This window comes from Manis pentadactyla, chromosome 12, assembly GCF_030020395.1.
Source record: "Manis pentadactyla isolate mManPen7 chromosome 12, mManPen7.hap1, whole genome shotgun sequence".
Classification (NCBI taxonomy): domain Eukaryota; kingdom Metazoa; phylum Chordata; class Mammalia; order Pholidota; family Manidae; genus Manis; species Manis pentadactyla.
This window is the reverse complement of record NC_080030.1, coordinates 42,359,154-42,382,192: the sequence shown is the minus strand read 5'-3', so window position 1 is coordinate 42,382,192 and position 23,039 is coordinate 42,359,154. Positions and strand designations below refer to the sequence as shown.

At 40.5% G+C, this 23,039-nt stretch overlaps 1 protein-coding gene across 1 annotated transcript in view; it reads left to right on the top strand.

Annotated features, from left to right (window-relative positions):
• The window catches only part of CCDC170 (coiled-coil domain containing 170), an 83,921-nt gene extending 62,917 nt beyond the window's left edge, over positions 1–21,004 (top strand). The window contains exons 8-11 of the mRNA XM_036911867.2: positions 1,059–1,232; positions 3,790–4,032; positions 17,354–17,590; positions 19,313–21,004. Coding sequence (XP_036767762.2) covers positions 1,059–1,232; positions 3,790–4,032; positions 17,354–17,590; positions 19,313–19,513 — 855 coding nt within the window. The 3' untranslated portion in view covers positions 19,514–21,004. The remainder of the gene's footprint in view (positions 1–1,058; positions 1,233–3,789; positions 4,033–17,353; positions 17,591–19,312) is intronic.
• Positions 21,005–23,039: the final 2,035 nt, after the last annotated feature.

The following is a 23,039-nucleotide window of genomic DNA, read 5'->3' as shown; positions in this document are numbered from 1 at the left end:
AGCCTGAGGGGTTTTCTGCAGCACATTACCATAAGCGGTATTTGTAAGGACTGTGACTTATAAAGAAGAGATTAAATTTTGTGTAGGCTACTTAACAAAATTGGAAATACCTACAAATAATTTCATCCCGATGACTTAGCTATAGATAGCTCTGGGCTTTCAGCTGGCATGCTTCGGTCACAGGAAGTTATATTTATTTAAACATAATTGCCTGAAAATGCCAGATGGATGAGTAGTTATTGCAACGACAGGAACATTTCAAAGACAGAACCCAAATCATGAAATAGTGATGTAGAGCTCATTGAGTGATTTACTCATCCAGCCAGCATTTAGCAAGCACTACTCTCTGTCTGGCCTGGCCAGATAAACCACAGAAACCAAGTGGAGGAAGATGCTAGAATAGTTTTATAACTTTAACTTATTAGAATATGACCCTTGACTTCCTGGATGTAACTATTTTTGAATGTTATTCCTGATAAATGTTGTTTAATGATAAATGAAAAGCCTTTGACACTTTCTAAAACATTTTGACTTAAAAAAACCAAAACATTGCCTGAGTTTGTTTGTATGGAGAACTTTGATTTTGGAGTGATTTATGGACCCAAGGAGAAAAAAGTGACAACTGGTTAAGTTGTCATTTTGCACTTTTGGGGCAAGTGCCCACTTAGGTGGGAAATGTTGCCATGGAAGGTATGTGGATGAATGGATCCCGGGGGGCCAGATCAACCTGGAAGGGGCAGGTGACAGCAGCATGCAGCCAAGCAGAGAGATGCAGATGTCATCAGGAGTGGGCCAGAGCTGTCATGGGTGGAGTTAAGCAGAGTGAACACGTCAGATTGAACATCAAGGGCACTGACCAGGAGAGTCCAGAGAATTTGGATAAGGAGCAGGAACAGGCAGGGTGATTGGGAATTCATCACTGAACATGGGGCTCAGGCCCAGACTGCATACTGGGTCCAATGAGAACTACCTTTTGAAGCTTAGTGAAAAAGGATTCTGTGAGATCATCTGTTAACTTTATTTTTGTGTCCCCTTTTCATTTTTGTTCTTGGGTTTAGTATCTTAAATTTCTGGATCAGCTCTCAGAGAAAATGAAATTGAACCAGATAGCTGCTGAACTTGGCTTTGATATGCGTCTAGATGTAGTTTTAGCTCGCACGGAGCAGCTAGTCCACCTTGAGAGCAACGCAGTCATCGAAAACAAGACTATTGCCCACAATTTACAGAGAAAGGTAGGGGATTTGAAAGTTTTTAATGTTGAAAGAAGGAATTCCTGAGAAACTTTAACATCAAAAAATAATCAACTCCCACTATACTTACTGGTGTGACTAGGAAACATATTATAAAGATATGCATTTAGAATTTGAGTCTCTCTTTCAAGTCTGAAGGGATGGTAAGTGTATCACTTAAGGTTATATTTGAGAGTGAGCAAGAGACCCAAAATAACAGTGGTTTAAACAAGGAGAAGTGGTTTTTTTTTTTCTTCCCTTCACATAAATTTCTGCAGTGTGGCAGCTTAGGGTGAGTGTAGCAGCTCTGTTTGTAAATTCTAAGGAACCAGGCTCATTAATCTCCCACCCCTGGGGTGGTCCTTATCTTCATGATTCAAAACGATGCCTAGAGCCATTATAACTGTATTCCAGGCAGGAGGTTGGAGAAGAAAGGGATAAAGAAGAGCATGTGGGACCTATCTTTTGGGGAGGCTCCCAGAATCTGCTATGTGAACTTGTGTTTATATTCAACAGTTCTTTTGGGTAAATCTAGCTGCAAGAGAGGTTTGACATGGTAGTCTTTACTCTGGGTAGCCACTTGCCTAGTGAAACAATTCACTGTTTCTATTGCTTAGGGGGAAGAGGAGAACTGGAGAACACCCAGTAGTCTCTGCCTTCAAAGGCTCTTGCACTGGAAAGGAGAGAGAAGAGCAGCTTACTTTTTACTCACTCAAAGAAAGAGTTAGAAACAGTTTAGACTAAATAAATGAATGAATTGATGAGAAGAATAAAAATATAATTACTAGTTACATAATTATTGTCATTGGGGAAAGAAGAGGAAAACACAGATGTGTTCTTATAACAGTTCTTAGGAGAATGTTCTATGGTAGAATTATAGAGTGCAGGCTGTATAATGTCACATCTGGGTTCCCAGTTTAGCTCCACCAAGCTGTGTGACCTTGGGCAAATTAAATACCTCTCTGTCTCTGTTTCTCCATGTTTAAGATGGGAATGATACGTACCCCATGAAGTTGTTAATTTTTAATAAATAATGTCTTTAAACTTTTGGCTCATAGAATATGCTTATTAACATTTGACCTCTTTTCCATTTGCTTTATCATATTTTTATAAAAGAAAGCAGACAACCCCATTGCCATCAGAGACTTTAAATTGAGCAACCATTCTTTCTTTCTTTCTGAAGTTCTCAGATAATTGATTTTTCCCCTCAATATCCAATACCATTCCTTCTTAGGTATTGTGTAGTTGTTGAAATTATCAGAGTACAGAACTTATCAGGGTAAGTTTGCAGTAGAGTGGAAGTTGACATAAAGAAGCTCGAGGAAGGGAGTTCAGTTAGAGAAATATTAAAAGCACATTGTTAAAAATGGACCTGAGTGTGGACATTGCTGTTATGGTTAGACTTTGTTTCTTTAAGTCCCTCACACCTCCAAACTCTGCCAACACAGAATGTATAATTAGCAAAAGTAGGATGGTCTTCAGCTCCTACATTCTGTGATTCTATACAGTTCTGATTACCAATGTTTGTAATAGATGGAAGAGGTTTCTGTACTTAATATTCCATTCACTAATTGTGACATGTGAAGCCCAGGAGGGTTTTTTCCCCCTTTTAGAGTCCATACTCTTTTCCTAAAAACACTGTAATTTCCTTCATCACATTTAATTGTCAATGATAAGTGCTGTTTGAAGACTGTGATCTCTGCTCAGTTTGTGGATGGGGTGGCCCAGGCATATAATAAAGACATCAGTGAACTAAAACTTATTGAAATCCCTTCTGTTTCTAAGATTTTCACCAGATGAAGCTTTCTGAAAAGCCTCCTTGGTATTGCTTACTTTAAAAATATGTCACTCTCATGGTTGATGCCACTCAGTCTGGTTCTAAGGGATTGAAATTAGTCATCCTAGGTTTTGGTACTAATTTGTATTGTATCTTGTTTTGGAAAAGACCAGTGCAAGTATAGTTGCCATGCAGTGTTGGTGAGGATTTTGTCTCCTTGTCTTATTATATATTTGGCTCTTGAGAAGCTCATTTTATTTTTTACTAAAGTATAGTTGATATACAATATTATATTGGTTTCAAGTATACAATACAGTGGTTCAGTAGTTGCCCATATTATTAAATCCTCACCCCAACTAGTGCAGTTGCTATCTGTCCACACAGAAAGATATTACAGAACCATTGGCTATGTTCTCCATGCTGCACTTCCATCCCTGTGACCAGTCGAGAAGCCTATTTTAGCAGTTTAAAAGGTAATTTTACATTTTTATTATGATGCACATAATGTTGGTGAGAAACAGATGTTGCAAGCCCACTTCTCTGCACACTAATGTGGCTCTTTTGGGTCCTACTTTGCAGCTACAGAACTAAATTCTTGGAAAAATGGGAATAAAGAAATGCAACTAGGAAAAGGAATCCAATAACCTTTTTTTTTTGATGGTTTACAAATTAGTCTTATGAAGTATAGATAAAGATCAGTGTTATCTGAGTAATTTGTTTATATTTACTGACTGTTCAAGTATTAATGTTTTTGAAAAAAAATCCCTGTTTGTATAAAACCAGCTCAAGACTCAGAAAGAGAGACTGGAGAGCAAAGAATTGCACGTGAATCTCCTCCGGCAGAAGATAGCACAGCTGGGGGAGGAGAAGCAGGTGTGTGCGGCCTTGGCCGTGGAACGGGATGAGGCCAGTCTCACCCTAAGGAAGTTACAGAAGAAGGTGGAGAGGCTGCAGAAGGAGCTGAGCGTGTGTCAGGAATCAAACACTGAGCTCAAAGCCAAGCTGGCTGATACCAATGAGCTTAAGGCAAGTGCTCAGCCCCATTTCTTTGTTGCTTTTTGCAAGTTACAATTGAAGTTTCTGCAATAGACTGACAGACTTATAAGAGACACACCAGAAGAAAAAAAGATGAAAACTTTCTCTGGTTTTTCGAGAGTTGTGGGAAAAGTGCAAAATTACACAAATCAACATATTAGGTCAATTTAGTGCCTTCCTTTCATACCTGAAATGGGCTGTTAGCTGCTGAGTGAAAAGTCAGAGAAGGGTGATGTTAAGTACAGAAAATAAGCACATTTCTTCAAATTGTGGGTGCCTGTGATACTAGGGATCACACCGGGCTGTAAGGATTTGCTCAGGAGAAAATGAGAAGGTGAACACAGCTGTTCATGGACAAGAGTCAGGCAGCCGCAGTGTTGAGGCTGTGCCCTGTGAGATGCGCCACACCAACTAGCAAAGGGGGCATGCAGATTGGGGTGCTGTTTTCTGGATTTGAGGTATTCAACTTCTAATGAATATAGCGAAGAAAGAAATTAAACTTAGTTTAATAAAAAACATTTAAATGTCACGTGTGCCACTGGCAATAATATGTAACTTCAGATATGCATGCCATGAATACAGATGAACAATTTGTAGAAAAGCACTCTGAAGTGGGATTATGGAATGTTTCTAAGTCTGGAAACAGACCAGTAAGGAAAAGGAATCTGGAATTAAACAGCACTTAAATATGTGTAATGGGGAAAAACCAATATTTTAGGAAATATTTTCCACTTCATTTTTCCCTCTGAGTTCTGAACTCTTTTTGCTAAAGCCCTTCTAAGGTGAGGCTTTTAGAGAGGGGAGGGCAAACAGCCCAGGGGAGGGGACATGTTCAAATAGAAGGGAAGGAGGAAGAGGGAAAGCATAAGACGGGGTGCCATGGCTGGGGAGAACATATCAAGGGAATTATATTCAACACCCCAACCCCACACCTTGAGACTGACTTTAGGGTATGTGTGTGCTGGGGTGCGGGTAGAATCCCCAAAGTCAGCATCAGCTGCTCCCACTCTGGCAGGAAGGGACTGGAGGAGGTGCTGAGGAAGAGGGACTAGATTGCTCCTTGATTCCCTGTACCTTGAAGTTCCGTCCCCCTGGTGGATGTGGAAGACAGCCAGTGATGCTGCTGGACCGCTCAGTGTGGGAGCAGGCGGTGGGACCAAGTGACCCTGCGTCAGAGGCTCCAGAGCAGACACCCAAGCCACAGTCCAATGGCAGTGACAGCCAGACCTTGAATTAGCTAAGGCCAATGACCAAGCCTTGCCCTTGATCAGTGAACCCTCACCAATTTCACCAGATCTCAGATACAGGAAGGTTTCAGGGAGAGCCTGAGGATAGGAATCCCCTCTCCTAACACCGCAAAGGTTTTCCTTTCCCAAATACCACCTCAGGAAGAAGGAGGGGAGAGAAGAATCCCTGAAAGATGGAGCGATGCAGGAACAAAACAATTTTAAACCAGAGGAAATATGGTTAATTACAAAATGCTATCTACTCTGACATTTTGGGATGGTGGCAAGAGTTGGTTTCTTCTTTCTGAAAGATAATGTAGCTTACCCTAAAGTTAATGTGCTGGGACCTTGCATTAGCTGTTCCTGACCTGCAGGCTGTGTGGACTGTTCAGGTCCAGGCTGGAGACACATACATATCTCCCCCACTTCCTTGATTGTGGGGCCACAGGAGCACTGCTTTATTAGGGAGAATAAAGGGTCCCTAAATACTTCCAAAGAAGCCAGAAAGGAAAAGTTAAAGACATGAAAACCAGTTGTGAGACATCTGATAGTAGGGGAATATTGTGGAGCTTAAAGAAAAGAAAAGGAACTTCAACACTATAGTCAAGGTATAAATAATATAGACCTTTGAAAATGAAACATAGGTTGGTTTTCTCTTTCATCAAGATTTCTCCTCTCTTTATTAGTTACTTTTTTTCTACTTTGGTTTATTTTGCTATTTCTTTTCTATCTTCCTAAGATGTGCATCAGCTTATTCATTTTTAGTGTCCTTTCTTTTCTAATACATGTAGTTATGACTGTGAATTTTCCTCTAAGTATTATTTTAGCTGCACCCCAAAAGTTTGATATGTAGTAGATTTAATTAAATTAGTTTCATTTTATTGAAAATAAAAGATTTATTCATCATTTAATTAAAAATAGTTTCTAATTTTCATTGTGATATTTTCCTTTGATACAGATTATTTAGAAGCACATTTCTAAACTTACAAGTATTTGGAGGTTTTGTAATGATATTTGTTTAAGTGATTTGAGGTTTAGGGTGATGTTATCTTCCTTCAGAGAGGATTTTATTTCTTTTTTCCAGATTCCTGGGGACATTTTTACCTTGTAGCTCAGGGTCATCTTAATCCAAAACTAAGACTTGAGACATTTTGAGGTGACTCTGTGTTGACATGAAGTGAAGTTACACACTACATGAGTGAGGATTTTTTTCTATTTCCCTTCCTTGTCGGATACAGCCTTTCAGGGACCTCTTCTAAAGTAGGAGTGATTTGTCAAGTGTTCCATCAGTTGCAGGAACTAGGCTCTGGCTCTTGGGACCCATCCCTGAAAAGCTGCCAAAATGCTCCTGAGCCTCTCAACCACCCCTTCCAGATTACTACAAGCTCCCATAGGACAGAGGACCTCAAAGACTTCGTACACTTCTGAGTCCCTGGCTTCTTCCAGATGTTGGCCTAGTAGTTTCTGGCATCTTATAAGCTCTTTGAATTTTTAAGAAGTATTTTTTTCCTTGTTCCCTCTTATTATATTGAGTGAGAGCATTAGTCTGAACTACCTGATCTCCCTTTTCCAAGGCAGAAGAAGACCTTGTAAGCACTGATTTGATGGGGAAGTAGAAACATACCCAAATATATATGTGGAAAACTGTACTCTATAGATTAAAAAAGTGATAAGAGAAGGTGGTGTTTATTTAAATCTTAGCCCCTACTGGAAAAGTGGCTACCTCTGTTCCATGACAGCAGTCTCTATTTTTTTCTAAGTGTGCACTCTACTTTATAGACCACAGTCTAATAGCAGAGGTGGTAATGATGGAGCAAGGAATTTCCAATCTCTGATGCCCAGGATGAGAGTGAGTGAAGAGCAGTTTTAGAAATGGGTCAGTACCTAGTGGATGGCAGTGTGAGTGCCATTGGGAGTTTGGGTCTGAGGCAGGGTGCTTTCCAGGCTAGGTAGATTGAGAGTGGCAGTGGGAAACCTGGCCAACAGCCCTGTGAACTAGGATGGAGTTGGGGTGCAAGTAGCCCACACTTTCTGTAGCAGGTAGCAGGTAGCAGAAGTAGGAAAACAGCTAGTGAAAAACAAGTCCTGTGTTTATATAATATGTTCCTGTTTGGGGTCCATGACTTCTGCCTTGGGTCTGCATCATTTTTCACATGGATTATTATAATTATTTACAAGTGGTCTTTTTCACTTAACCTCTTCACAAGCAATCCTGATTGCTATAGTTAAGTTTTGTTCTTTGGGTGATGTGATTATGCAGCATGTGGTTCTAGCAATACTGTCTGTTTTGAGAATTTCCATTTCCAGCATCAGCAGTGTAACGCAGTGTTTTTAAGTGTCAGGCACATACCTCTGGGAGTTCACAAGATGTTTCTGGGTGGCACATAACAATGATGTTCATTCCTAAAGTGAAAAATGAATTGCCTTTCATTTTTCTTTCAATTCTTTCACTATCAAGGAGAAAAATCTTTCAAGTTATTATGTTCTTTTACACCTCTAGAACACCCACTAGTCAACTTTTTGAACAAAGAATAAGACTTTAGCTCAGTGCTGAGTTCAAGCAATAGTACCTAGTTTTGTTTTCATTATAGAGTGTTTGTTTTATTGTTATCTTCCAGTCATGGCAAGTTCTATTGAAATCATATAAAGTTCCCTTGAAAATAAATAAATTCATTTCAGTTAAAGAGGTGGTTGATTTAAATAAAAAAATGATCAATATAGGTGATATGTGGCTGTGGCAAAAATTGTGGAGTTGAAATGGGAATAATGGAAAGAGACAGATTGGAGATGAGAATGATAATAAATGATAATTAAATGCAATTAGCAGTTAAATAGAAGCTCTGATTGGTTGCTTCTGATGCCATGATAATTTCTGGGAATCAGCTAGTGGTGGAGGAAGAAGCTGGGCAGGGAACAAGGGCCTGATCACATAGGGCCTCCTGAGTTCCCCTAAGATGCTTGGACTTACCTCTGAGTCCTGGGGAGCCATTGGAGAATTTCAAGCCGAAGTGCGAAATTATCAGGAAGGAGACTAAAAAGAAATGGAGAGATATGAGGGGAGCAGGGGACCTCCAGAATGAGGCTGTGATCAATAGTATCAAGTGCAGCAGTAGGATGAGGATGGGAGGGCTGTTCACTGCACTTGGCGTTAGGCATCTATGGCTCAAGCGTGTATGTAGTAGGTTGTGGTGGTAGTGGGTGAGGACTTTGAGAGTAGCCAAATTTCAGTAGGCTGCGGGATGAAGGAGAAGTGGAAACCAAATAAGTGGCCTACTTTTCTGGAATACTTGGATGAAAAGGGGAGGAGTGTTGGGAAAGTAAAGACAGCCTGCATGTTTACTTTTGTTGTTTTATTTTGCATAAAGAGACCACACTTTTACTTAAAAGATAGAGGAAAGGTATAGGAGAGACTGGACTTGACTGAGTCAGAAATTACTCAGGCCCTTAAACATTTAAGTGGAACACTAAGTCTGCCTTCCAGTGGAGACTGGAGATCTAATTACTAACAGTACATGCCAATGCTATGAATCTATCAGAGATGTCAACCACAGAATAGCTTATTTTTAAATTTATGACATATGATATTTGCATCCAAGATAGACTAGTAATACCAATTATCCATCTTTGACCAGGGCCTGTATTAACTTTACTATTGATAAAGCAACATTTCTAGACATTAGAAAGAAGGCCTTTCTGTATTTATTTTCTAAGGCTGCTGTAACCAGTTACTACAACCTGGGTGGCTTAATCCCACAGAAATTTTCTCCCTCTCACAATTCTGGAGGCCAGAAATCTGAAATCAAGGTGTTGACAGGGTTGATTCCTTCTGGAGGATCTGAAGGAGAATTCATTCCATGTCCTGGCATCCTTGGCTGGCAGTTGTGGAATTCCAGTCTCTGCCTCCATGTTCATGTGACCTTCCCTTCTTGTGTGTGTCCTTTTCTGCCTCTTGTAAGGATACATTTGAGTTAGGGCCCACCCTGACCTGGGGTGATCTCATTATGAAAATCTTAATTACACCTGCAAAGATCACATTCTGAGGTTCTGGGTGGGTGTGTCTTTGGTGAGGACACTACTCAACCCATTAAAATTAAGAATTAATTTCACTATTTATAGAAGATTGATATAAAATAATAATTTGGATTACATACTTACATCATAAAAAATTGAGATAACAATTTACATGCAATAAAACTCACCCTTTTAAAGTGTACAATGCATTGGCTTTTTAGTATGTTGACAATGTTATGCAGCTATCACCACTCCATAACTCTAGAACATTTCTATTATCTGCATTGCCCTCCCTCTGCCCCCAAAATCCCATACCTATCAGCATCACTTCCCATCCTGCCCTTCCCTAACTTCTGGAAACCACCAATCTGTTTTCTGTTTCTATGGATTTCCCTATTCTGGACAATTCATATAAATGGAATCATATAATATGTGGCCTTTTACCTCTGTCTTCTTCCATTTGGCATAATGTTTCCCAGGTTCATCCATTTTGTACTGTGTGCAGCAATTCATTCCTGTATTAGAGTTCTCCAGAGATACAGAACAGGAAATGTATGTGTATATATCTATACATAGTATTTATATCTGTATCTATATCTCTATCTGTATTTGTAGATCCCTAATGTAAATAGAACTAACAGAATGTGTGTGTGTGTGTATATATATATATATTTGAGAGAGAGAGAGGTATTGATTGATTTTAAGAAATTGGCTTACGTGATTACAGAAGATCAAGTTTATAATCTGCAGGATAGGCTGGTAGGAAAAAAACAATGTTGCAGTTCAAGTCCAAAAGCTGTCTGCTGGCAGAATTCCCTCTTGATCAAGGAAAGTCAGGCAGTCTTTTGTTCTTTCAGGCCTTCAGTGATTGGATGAAGCCCATCCACATTATGGAAGGGAAATCTATTTTACTCAAAGTTCATTAATTTAAATGTTAATCTTAATGTAAGACACCCTCATGGAAATACCATAATAATGTTTGACCAAATATCTGGGTGTGGCCCAGCTTAGTTGACATGTAAAATTAATTATCACAGTTCCTTTTTTATGGCTGAATAATATTCCAGAATTTGGATATACCACATTTTGTGTGTCCAGTCAGCATTTGATGGACATTTTGATTATTTCCACTTTTTGGTTATTATGAATAAGTCTGTTATGAACATTTATGTATAAGTTTCTTTATGCATTTCTATGTCTGTTGCAAAACCATGGTTGAAGACCTTAACTCCTAGGTTATCTAAATCTCCCTCTTTAAGACCCATGAAGTAAATTTCTCCTGAATTCTAGACCAGGAAAAAAGTAGAACTTTCCAGATGAACTACTAAATTTCAAGTTGGCAGGCAAACATAAGTATTGTAGAAACCCCTTTTTGTAAGAAAAATATTCATTTCTAGATTCTCCGCCTGCGTTCAGTCAAATTAATTTTGTTACAATGTTGCTTACATATGTACTAATTTGACACTATGTAGTAATTTCTTAATCTTATTACACTTTTACCATTATAAAATCCAATTTAGAAATAAAGAAGTAAAAAAACAAAAAAAAATTGGCAATATTCAATATGCTAGATTATGTTATTTTACTAAAATCACCATTAATAAGAATGTGTGGTATGAATTACTCATGATACAGGGTCTTTTGAGTTTGGTATGCCTATAGTTTATGTTATCTACTATGTGCTTTATTTTATGACTGCAGATACTTTGTTTGCACATGCACCATGACATAGTTTAGCCTTTACTTGGCATAAGCACATTATTTATGTATTAACTCTACCCTTCCTTTTTTCTCATTAACCTGGGATAATTAAAATAGTACTACTGATTGGCACAAACACAGCCTTATGCACAGATGCAAATGCAGCAACTGAAATCATGTGGCAGAAACTCCAGAGGATCTAGAAAATGCTTTGTGTAACTCATATAACACTAGTTGCTTCATAGCCCACAGGAGTTATGATTAGGTTCAACTGAATACATTGAAACATCCCCTAATAACAGTGGCTTAGACAGGAGAGATACTTATTCCTTCTCACTAAAAGGAAGCATTGAATGAAACATCCCATGCTTAGTAGGGTAGTTCCACAGTCATCAGCAGCCCTGGTTCTATCTTTCTGCTTTACCATCGTAGCTAGATCTTTCATCCTCAACACCATCTCTTAGTGCAAGCTAGCCACTGGGGCTGTGGCCTTATTCCAGTCTCCAGGCAGGAGAAAAGCTGGAAGGACATCTTGGATCCCAGTACAGCATTTCCTATGTATCCATTGGCCAGAGCTTAGTAGCTGGACCTCACTTAGATGAAGTCAACCTGGGAAATGAGCCTTTATTCTGCACAGTAAGAAAGAAAGGAAGAATAGATAAATGGTGGAAAGCTGTCTGCTGAAAGATTGTGCCCAATCTTAGTAGGGGGCTGTGGCCAAAAATCAGTAGTCAGACAACCAAAAACTAGTGGAAAGCTATTAGTATCTTCATTGTAGTCTCTCAAAGAAACACTAAAAAGGAATAACATTCTTCAGCCACCAGCCAAGATCTCTCCTGCCTTCGAACTCTCTTGATAATCTCCCACACAAGGTAGCTGCTCCCCATGCTTCTCCATTCCAGAGCTTTTTCCACCCCAGCCAGTGCAGCCTTTCCCTTTCTGTTTTTTTCTAGGCTACCATTTGGATTCAGTTCTGACTCAGTAGATCCATTGACCTTGAATTTGAGCACTCCCCGCTTTGGGTGTGTGCACCAAGCAGAGCCTGTGAGGAAGAGCTTCCTTGGTTGTGGAGTGGTCTGCGAGCAGAGGTGTACTCAGACTGCAGAGTCGAACACCTTCCTCTGATTTCTGCTGTGGTTTTCCTGTGGTTCTCTTTAGGGGGTGGACACAGCATCTCTTTGGGCCATCAGGAGACTCTCCCACTTTGCTGTCCCACCTTTTTCAGAGAGCCTGAGTGCAGTGCCTGGATCCTGCAGAGTGCTTCAGTGCAGCCTCTTGAAAACCCTCCAGCTGCAACATTGAGAACCTCTGGGGGATTCAACACATCTGTTTTAACTTGAGTCAACAATCAGATTTTAAATTGAGTCATCTTCTCTTTCAGGCCTTTTAGCTCTTGTAATATGAGAAAAAAATTGTTCACTGTATTTCAAAATTCTTTCCCTCAAGGAGGCATACACTGGATATGGTGTTCACCAGAAGTGAAGCACACTAGGAAACCTCTATCTTTGCTGGGGTCTGGGTAGCACATCAGTCTTATTTATGACCAGTTCTGTTCCACTGGAAAAAATCTAGGACACAGTCTCTTGCAGAACTCTGGGTTGGAGCTGAGAAGCTCTTTTAGAAGGATTAAGAAAGTTGCTTAGGCCCATCCCACCCCCCGGCATCTCCTTTGTTGGGTTTGATTTAGGAGGCTGAAGCCTCTGTCACCACCGCTGGCTCCCAGGTCTATCCTGGTGGCTTGGCTCAGCGTTCTATTACTTACTCTCGCTCCCTGACAGCAAGAGTTGAGGCAGCCCTCAGCATAGTGATAAAGTCTCAACATATTTTTCAGAAATTCTTGGCTCTGAATTCTTCTCATTAGGACCTGATTTATGTACTTCGAGCTTTCCAAGCTGTGTTCCTTTGCCTTCGGTAGATAGCTGACTGTAAATGTTTTTCCAGCCTGTGCAGAAAGGCTGAATGTTCTCCACTTCTTTTAATACAAGTTTTGAATTCAACATCCCAGTCCCAGCCACTTATCACTTTGCCACATACTTTCTCTAGCAGCGATGTATTTGGCAATGAAGGGGATCTCTTTGTTTTAAATGGGGATGACTTTGTTTTAAAATTGATATTTATTGTATCCATCTGATATTCCCCAATTTGTAAAATGTTTGATAATCCATAGAATATATTACTTAGAGTTATTGTTTATATAATTTACACATAAATACACATATATATATATATATATGCAAACATTTTTTTGACAGATGCATGATCAATACAGTGCATGCAATACATTATGCATGATGTATTGGTCATGTGTGGGTCAGGCCCCTTTCCCAACTTTCTGGTTAGAAAAGTGTCAAATCTATAGAACAGTTGTAAGAATAGTATAATGGACAATTTTTTACTCTTTGATAATGATTCATGTAATAATTGTTAATATTTTTCTGATTACTATAATGTGTCTGATGGTGTTATTTTTGCAGAACCATTTGAGAGTTAGTTGCGTGCATCATGACACCTCATCCCTAAATACTTACAAGGTATCTCTTAAGAATAAAATGTTCTGAGTGAATTCTGTGTAATTGTCACATTCAGGACTCAACATTAGGCAATACTCTAATATACTGGTATCTAATACACAAGTCTATATTCATGTATGGGTTTTGATAACTTGGAATCCATGAATGATCTCAAGATTGGACCCTGTAGACCTGCACTTACTGGGTGGTATTGTCTCAAGTGCTTGCTCTACAACTGCCATTTCATTGGCTAAAAAGCCGATTAAGAGACCCTTCCCCCAGCTGCTGCCAGCATTTTACTTGTGCATATTTCCCAAACGGCCATGGTTGTTCTTACACCTTCTCGAATTCAAGTCCCACAGCAACCTGTCAGTTTTCCAAGGGATTTCCTCTTTCCTATACAGAATCAGTTCAAAGCCTTGAACTTGTGCAAGCATGTCTGCCATCGACCTCCTCTCTGCCTGGAAAAGAATTACATTTCTTAAGAAGTTTGTGTGTTGCAGTAGGTAAAAACAAGTTTCCAGTTTAGGCATTGGACTCAGGCTTCCTTAATTTAGTAAAGTCACACAAGATGATATATATCTAGTTTTCCATCCAGATATCCATATTCTGAGCAGTCACTTCTCGGCCATGTTATGTTCTGACTCCAGTTTTAGATGAGTTTCTGTCATTCCTCTGACTTTCTAGAAGTACTGGAAGAACCTTCAGAGTTTAGATCAGGTCTGCTCATGCTCCTTGTGCCATAAACCTGATACTTGGTTAGAGTGAAGTTGCATTCTAAGCCTGAGTGAGACTTGGTGAAGATTTTAATCTCTGACAATATCCTCCAGATGTAATCTAGGTAAGTCACAATCTCAAAATCCTACATCAATAAATAATCAACAGTCCATTAACTAAATGATTATTGTTAGCTTTTTATTGTTACTCAGAAAAAGAAAGATAGGAAAGAGAAATACAAGTGGGATTTCAGTTGGAACTTAGAACTGGGATAAATGTTAGAGTAGGATCAGGTATAATTCTTTCATATTAAAATAAAATTAATATATAAAAACAGCCACACAGACAACAAACAGATTATCACATGAACCCATTTAATCCTCCTCTGAACCTGAGGTTCAGAGCAGTCAAGCACCAGTTTCCATAAAAGAACTTGACCAGTTGTACTAGAGCCCAGAGCAAACCCCTGTCAGGAAGGCTGCTCAGCACAGCGTCACACCACAGCAGCCCAACTGGGGGTGTCAGGAGTGGAGGGTCAGGGTCCCCAAGCAGAGTTCATACCACTCTGTTATGCCCACCACAGAGCACAAGGCAAAGAAGTGAACTCTTATTGCAGAGTCTCTGAAATATAAAGAAAAAAAACCCCCTGTTTTTCTGGGCTGGTAAAAACAGTACTACTAGGGAGTAAAGAGAGGGTGTCCCTAAAACAAACAAGGACTCCACTCATCAGGAGTGGCATTTTTAAGCATCGTTTCCCATTGATTTTTCTCATTTCCTTGCTCCCCGACACCTTTCTAAGCACCTCAAATTCCCTCTTCCACCATTCCAAATTTCTCCAAAAACGTATTTCTGCAGCCTAGGTAGGACAGACTGTCTTTTCCTCTCCATGATGCTCTTAATCACACAGATCAACTTAGTCTCCCAGGCTTTCTTCCTTCCTGACACCCGACACCCTCAGCTGCTGCCTGAGGAGCCGGGATGGCAGCAGATACAGCAGGGAGGCACCCCCCCTTCTCAGGAAAGAAGGGATGGGACTGGAGGAAGAGGACAGCACGCACTCTTTATTTGGTATCTTATTTTATCACTTTTATAAGCAATTTGAAAAAGATTTTCAACAAAATTAAAACCCCAAATTATACCTTTTTTTCTGTGAATCTGCCTGGAGCCCTTGTCTGAATTGTTAGAAAGCTCAGAACTAAATTCAGAATGCTCCTGCTCTTCATTCTTCGTTCATTCCATAGGTACTTATTTGTGTGTTTCAAAGTGATTTATTTTGATGCCTTTTAAAGACTTCTTTGTAAATGTACTTTCAAATAATAGCTTTATCAAGATACAAAGCACATACCATAAAAGTCACTCTTTTAAAATGTACAATTTGCTGGTTTTTAATATATTCTCAGAGATGGTGTATAATGGTGACATTATCTAATCTCAGAACATCGTCATCACCCTAAAAGGAAACCCTGTGCACATTAGTGATTCTTCCGCATTCTCCCCTCCCACAGTCCCTGGCCTTTTCTGGATCTTTTTTACAAATGGATTCATATAATAAGTGGTCTTTGATGGCTGATTTCTTTCTCTAAGACTTCATAGTCTTTTCAAGGTTCATCCGTGTCGTAGCATATATCAATACTTCATTTCTTCTTCCTGCTGGGTAGCATTCCAGCACACGGATAGACCACATTTTATTTTTCTGCTCATCAGTTGATGGATCTTCGGGTTGTTTTCACTTTTTGGTAATTATGGATAATGCTGCCGTGAACATTTGTGGACAGGTTTGGTTTGGTGTGGGCATAAGTTTTCACTTCTCTTGAATATATATACATAGGAGTGGAACTGTTAGGTCACATGTTAACAATATGTTTAACATTTTGAAAACTGGCAAACTTTTTCACAGCAGCTCTATCATTTCACATTCTCACCAGCAGGGCATGAGGGTCCCAATTTCTCCACATCTTCACCAACACTTGTTATTGTCTCTCTTTTTGATTACAGCCATCCTAGTTAATGTTAAATGGTAACTTACTCATATTTAGTTTTAATGCCCAGTTAAAAAAAAAATTAAGTGTCTAATTATGCAAAACTACCTCAATTTCTTTTTTTTTAGTTGTGGTAAAAAACACATAACATAAAATCTGCCATTTTCACCATTTTTATGGGTACAATTCAGTGGCACTAAGTATGTTCGCAAGGTTGGGAACCCATCCCCCCTCTCCATTTCCAGAACTTTTTCATCATCCTAAGCTGAAAGTCTGTGCCCATTAGGTAATAACTCCCCACTGCCCCAGTGGGAATGTAGAATTCTGTTCTGCTAAGAATTAGCCTGTTCTAGGTTCCTCATGTAAGTGGAAGTACACAATATTTGTCCTTTTGTGTCTGGCTTATTTCACTTAGTGTAATATCTTCAAGGTTCAGCCATGTTGTAGTATGCACCAGAATGTCATCCTTTTCTACTCAAATTCTTTTTGTAAGCAGAGCAGGTAAAATTTTAAATATGAAGCTAATAAAGAAAATGTGCCTCATACTGTAGGATGCTCTGTTTTGGCCTTAAGGTCCTGTGACAGCTTCCTAGGGAGAGGCACCACCCTTGGGCCCTTGTTCGCAGTGGAATGCTGTGACCAACTCTGCATCCCTTACTCATTGGTAAAGTCGGGACATTTCTTCTGAAAAGTGGCTGACCTGGGTTTTCCTGACAGCAGTGATGACTTACTGAGAGAATTTTATGTGGGGCTTCTTTGTGGCAAAGCACTAGTAGAGGGGACATTTTACTCTTCCTAATGTTTTTATGCCAGGGATGGCCCATCGTTTGGGGCAAAAAGTGTAAGTTCTTTTGCCTAGGGAGCCCATGAGAGTCTGGGTGTAAGTACCAATCAACTTTATTTAGCTGTTTAACCCCAGAATCATGCTGTCTCCTATTTTATCCCATTGATTTTCCAAATAATGCTACCCCAATATGTTTATAAACTGTAACTGTTGTAAGAAATGTTCATCCAACATATATGCTTATTAACAAATAACTGGGGTGGATTCACCTTTATTTGATAAAGAAGTCAGTAAGTGAATTTCATTGCCTTCTGATTGGTCTTGTTGATACAATTTTCCTGAATAAATACAAAAGAAGTTATCAGCATTCCCTTAACTTCTTAGATCAAAACTTTGGAACAGACCAAAGCCATTGAAGACCTAAACAAATCCAGAGACAAGCTTGAGAAGATGAAGGAGAAAGCTGAGAAAAAGTTACTGTCTGTCAAGTCAGAACTGGATACTGCAGAGCAGGAGGCTCAGCAGGATAAAGAGAGGGCCCGGAGCATGATAGAAGTGGTAACCAGCGAAATGAAGACCCTGAGGAAGTCTCTGGAAGATGCGGAAAAGAGAGAAAAGCAGGTGGGCAGAAATCTGGTGGTGAAATCTTGTTTAGGAAAGACAGGACAATTTGAAGCCTTGGTAATAACCTGCAAAAACAATTTACAAAGCTTCCTATATGATTTCAGTGTATGTGCCTGCCCTCTAGCATCCATTTGGCATTATGATTTACTCTGCTAAGAAAAGCAATTCACATCTTCATGGCACGAATTGTAGGAAAGAGAAAGAAGCTCTTATCAAAGCTGTGGAAAGCCAGTGAAAAGCCAGGTCCTGGCTGTGGAGAGGTTTTTATTAGATTCCCTGATTGCACCTGAAGTTTGCATCATCCCGGGGTTTCAGCCTCAGGAGGGAAACCTTATCACCAGCAGAGATCAGTGGCAGGAAACAGTCCCAAATCGCGAACGGTGGCACCGGGACTGGATGGCTGGCGAGCCCAAATGTAAGCTGTGACCCGGTGCTCAGCTGGTTGCATGGAGGAGAGTTTTATCTGGTGAGCACATCAGGAGGTCAGGCTTAGCAAAATGCGCCCCGGACAGCCTGACCCCCGTCGCCCTTGGCTTTCATCTCTCTCTCTCTTTCTAAAGCTCAGAAGGGCGTAGCGCGGACTCGGACACGAGGATGTTTTTCTCTCTGGCTGCCTCTGCCCTGGCTCATGTGTCAGGTGGAGCTGAGGAAGGTCACGCTGCGGGAGTGGGTGTTCTCAGGGGGAGACCTCTCCCGAATGAGGAGCTTCGGCTCTATTCAAGAGGATGGAAAACCTTCAGGGAAACTTTTCATCCAGGAGACTAGGCTGGGGAGAGTGTTCTGTTTCCCGAACTGAAGTCCCATAGGAAGGAGGTTGGAAGTGAATGAGCACGTGGTGGGAATGTCTGGAAGACTGTTCCCCTGGATTCATACCTGTCTTCAGGTTGGATCACATCATTTTTAGAACGGAAGGGACCTCTAGTGAGGGGTTGCTTAGATATCCCTGGCTTATCGGCTTCTGCTTTAGCCTAGAATCACAGCAACCAGCCGATAAGAACTGGAGGGGGTATGAGGCACATTTCATCTGTTGTCTCCAGCCCCACCATCCATTTTTCCTTTTTTGATGGAGAAATAGTGTTCCAGAGTCCTGGAGTAGGCACGGGTTGAGAGGAGGCCATCTCTGTGATGTGATCTGATCAGCGTTTAGAAGTCTTGCTTTCATCAGCGCAGACTTTCTGGCCCAGACTTGCTGGCTCAGACTTTATGTTCTTCCTTTGGTTTAAGAGGTTCACAGCCCAGTTAAAATTCCAGTGTGTAAGTGCTTGTCGACCACGGACACAACCCCGCCATTTGCAAAGTGCTTCCTAGTATGCAGAACCCATACCCAGTCATCATTCCACCTGATCTGAATTTCAGAACAGCCCCTAGAGGAAGGTATATGGTTATTCTCACCCTGAAAATGAGAAAATAGACTCTTAGTGAGGTCAGAGTCTCATTCGTGGTTGTTTAACAGGGATTCTTGACTTGGTAGCTGATACCACACTAATGGGCTCATCAGAAAGGTGGTTATGAAATCTCTGAAGGTTAGTGCCGAAAGGACTTTAGAGGTCACTTAGTAGACTTGCCCTCCTCTTTTATGATTGAGAGAACTAAAGTTCAAGAGAGTAAGTAATTTGCCTACTTGGGTTTTCCACAGTATTTTATTTTTGGTTGCATTTGGCCTAGCAATGGTTGATACATTTTGCTCTCTCAGTTAACTTGCTTCTGTTTGTATTACAGCTGGTGGATTTCAGGGAGGTGGTGTCCCAGATGCTGGGCTTGAACATGACCAGTCTTGCTCTTCCTGACTATGAAATCATCAAATGTCTGGAAAGTCTGATTCATTCACATCAGCATCACTTTGTCACCTGTGCCTGCATCAAAGATGTGACTACTGGGCAAGCTAGGCACCCACAACACCCCTTAAAACTTCTTCACTGAATGTCGTATCTCTTGAGGGAGGTGGAGCTGAAAGATAGGGCACAATTCTCAATTTCACAAATCCCAAACCTTTGAAATTTGATTAGTGTGTGAATATGGTACACTTTGATGATAAAGCAAGACTCTTATCAGTGGCAAAAAAGCATCTCAAAGGTGCCAGCCGTAGGTAAATGTTTGACACCAAAACCACCTATTATTTCATTTGCTTGTGATTTGGGACCTAGAAGAATCCCACCCTGTTGTGTATCTAGAATGGAAATGGCGGAGAATTAACATTTATGGGGTATCTTTTATGAGATGGGGCTTTACCACCTAATTTAATTCTCATAATAAGTATGTGGAGAGGCTTTAATGTGTGTCTATTTGACAGCCTGTCTGGAGCTCAGAGAGGGTGTTTCCCACCCAAGATCGCAGGTGGTTAGTGGCAGGACCAGAGCGGATACCACGTCGGCTCTGTGTCAAAGGCTGTGCCTTCTCTGCCCCTCCACGGGCCTCCCATTGCTCCTGAATCCCTGTGGTTCTACTGACAATTGCCAGCATAAAGGAAGAAAACATTCATATAATCAAGAATTGAAGTCCAAAAGTAACTGGGTTCTATGATTTCTTTAAAAAGGAACACATCTAATTATTTGGATAAAACATACACAGGTCTGAGGTCTGAAACTTACCTATTCTAAATGTTGCTGCCAGATCATGTTTGTTAGTAATTTTTAATGTTTGTCCAGGGCAGATCTTAGTACTTTAAAAATGAAACTTTTAGAATGTACAACCTGTAAGATGAAGGAATCCTGCACAGTTTTATTCACCAATATATTAACTGCACTCACAGAATTTCTGTCACTTCTTACCTTCCTTTTAAGTTTCTATTTCACAAACATTTCTTCAGGAAACCATATTCTTAACTTGAGTGAGAGGAATGTATTACTCATTTTGGGTGATTCTTATTTTTGCCATATGAAAAAAAGCATTGGTGTCCAATTAAAGGAGAAGGACAAACAATAGATTACACCTAAACATTAAAAGAGAACGGAAACTCTACAGGAAAGGAAAGGAATTTGAGACCTGGAGGTTGGATGACAGACCACGTGGAGGGAGAGTGACCAAAGATCTCCACTGGGGGTGGGTCTCCTCCGCCTGGCTTTCTCTGTCCTGTGCAGGGGCAGATGAAGTACGTTTTGCAGTGGAGTAAACACACCTGCACAGCCCTGACTGAGGACAGGAGCTAGGTTGGTCTGCAGCAGGCAGGAGGGCAGCCTTGTATTTCCCAGGGGAAGGCCTGCCGTCTCTGGAGGGCCCCTCACATGCTCCAAAGGTGCAACGGCTGCTACCCTGGACCTGCCTTCACCTGGAGGAGGCGACTTCCCCATCGGGGTCTCTGGAGGGTCTCACTGCTGAGTGGCTGCCATAGACAGGGGGCTCCAAAGGTGGAGGGATTGTTTCTGTCCATTCTGTGAGTTTTCATTTTCCAAATAAAATCTTTAATGAACTTCACTGATTTTTCTCTGCAAATTATTTTCGACACTCTTCAGAGATACTTTTAACAACACTTTAAAAACATATACTGGGTCAATACTTGTTTTCCATTTTGACTTCTCATTAATTGCATGTCTAGATTCGTATAAGATACTGAAGATGGTCCATGGTGGTTAGTACTGTACTCTTCATTGTACAAAATTTCATTCATTTATCCAAATGCATATTTATATGGTATTTCCATACATGACTCAGGCATATATATAATAACCTTAAATATGTGTAAAGGAGTATTAAAACTGACTATAAACCTTATGGATTTCTGGTGGGAAGATGGGTAAGAAAAATTCTGTGCCTGTATATAGTCCATATGCACATTAGCTATTTGTCATTTGGGAAAATTGAAACTCCCTTAATAAAGCCATTTCCCTTCTTGTTGAAATGCCTGTTGGTTGTTAGCTTTCCTTCTGTGGCATTCATCCCAGAGTTGGCAGGCCAGCTTCTCATTTTTGTGTTAGATTTTGTTCCTCTGTAATATCCATGTATATTTTATGTTGTCCAGTAAAATGTGTTAGGTTGATGTGATTTTCTAACTAGAGTTTTAAAATATTTAACACTAGCTCTTCTACCAAATATATTTGAGTGATAATTGCTCCTGAGGCTATTATTCTGGTCATTGTCTGAGACATTTAAATGTATGCATAAAATAATTAGGAAAAAATCCTTAAACCTGACCCATCTAAATTTCCAGTTTTACCTTGTAATCTGTCTTACAGATGAACAGTGAGGGATTCAAGGCCAAGGGGTTGTGGGCTTAAGAGTGATAGAATAATGTTTATACTATTGATATTTTAATAATACTTAGGACTTAGAAGTGGAGTTTAATTTTCACTGGGGAAGCATTTCATGGTTGCAAAGCCTTTGACCTGGAAAGCTCTGCCCATGTTATGCAGTAGTGCTCTTACCCTCGTGATCGCGCACCCTGTTTAGCTTCTCAAGGCAGGTGGGCCCTGTTTCTCTTTCCCCTATGCAGCCCCTGTACTATTGTTCCTTCATCTTTGTATAAAAACTATTGCTCAGTGGAAGCTCCTGCTCACTGATCTATGACTTTCTTCTTGTCCTCCTTGCAGTTACCTACTGATAACCCATCTCATCTTCCTCCTTAAGACTGTTGCAAATGGTTCACTAGGTGTCTTCTCCACTTCCATTAAGTTCTGCCTTCATCTTGGGTGAGTTTACTGCCCATTAGGGAACCCCGTGCACTACCGTATCTTTGGTTTCTTGGCCTTCTTAACTTTCATATGTTTATCTCCTTTTGTTTCAGCCACTCACACCCTATATTACAGTTGATAGAAATCCAATTTAGACTACAGCAAACTAAACAGAGAATTTGGGGGGCTCATCTGGAAGACTCAGGGTAGTCTAGCTTTGGCAATGACTAGTTCCAGGGATTCAAAATTGTTGTCTGGATTCGTTTTGCTCTTCTATCCATCTTTTACCTCTGCTTGATTTGCTCATCTCCGCGTGCTGGTCTCCATTTCTCCTGTGTAGATGGGTTCCTCTATGCTGCCAGGAAAGATGGTCAGAAGCAGCTACTCAGTGTTTACAACTTGTAAGCTGAGTAAGAGACTCTCTGCTTCCAACATTCACCGAAGAGGGAGAAGAATCTGTTCACTCTTCTTGGTCACATACCCACCCCTGAGCCAAGCCCTGCAGCCAGGGGGTGAACTCACTGACCTGCATCTCATGCAAGGCCCTGCAGTGAGGGCGGAGGTGGGGTGGGGTGAGGTTACACCGTGATCTGTTCAACCAAAAGCACATGTAACAACAGAATGAAAGTTCCCCAAAGGAGAGGCTGGACAGACACACAACACGGTCTACGACCATGACACATGGTCAAATTCAGAATCTAATCATGCAGAACTTCTCCATCTCTGAAATCTTAAATTAAGATCTCCAGAAGCTCTTATCATCCCAGACCTCTTTTACTCTCAAATAGCTGTTCTTTGAGTTTCCTTGGTTCTCATATTTTCTCCCTACTAGCTTTGCAGTC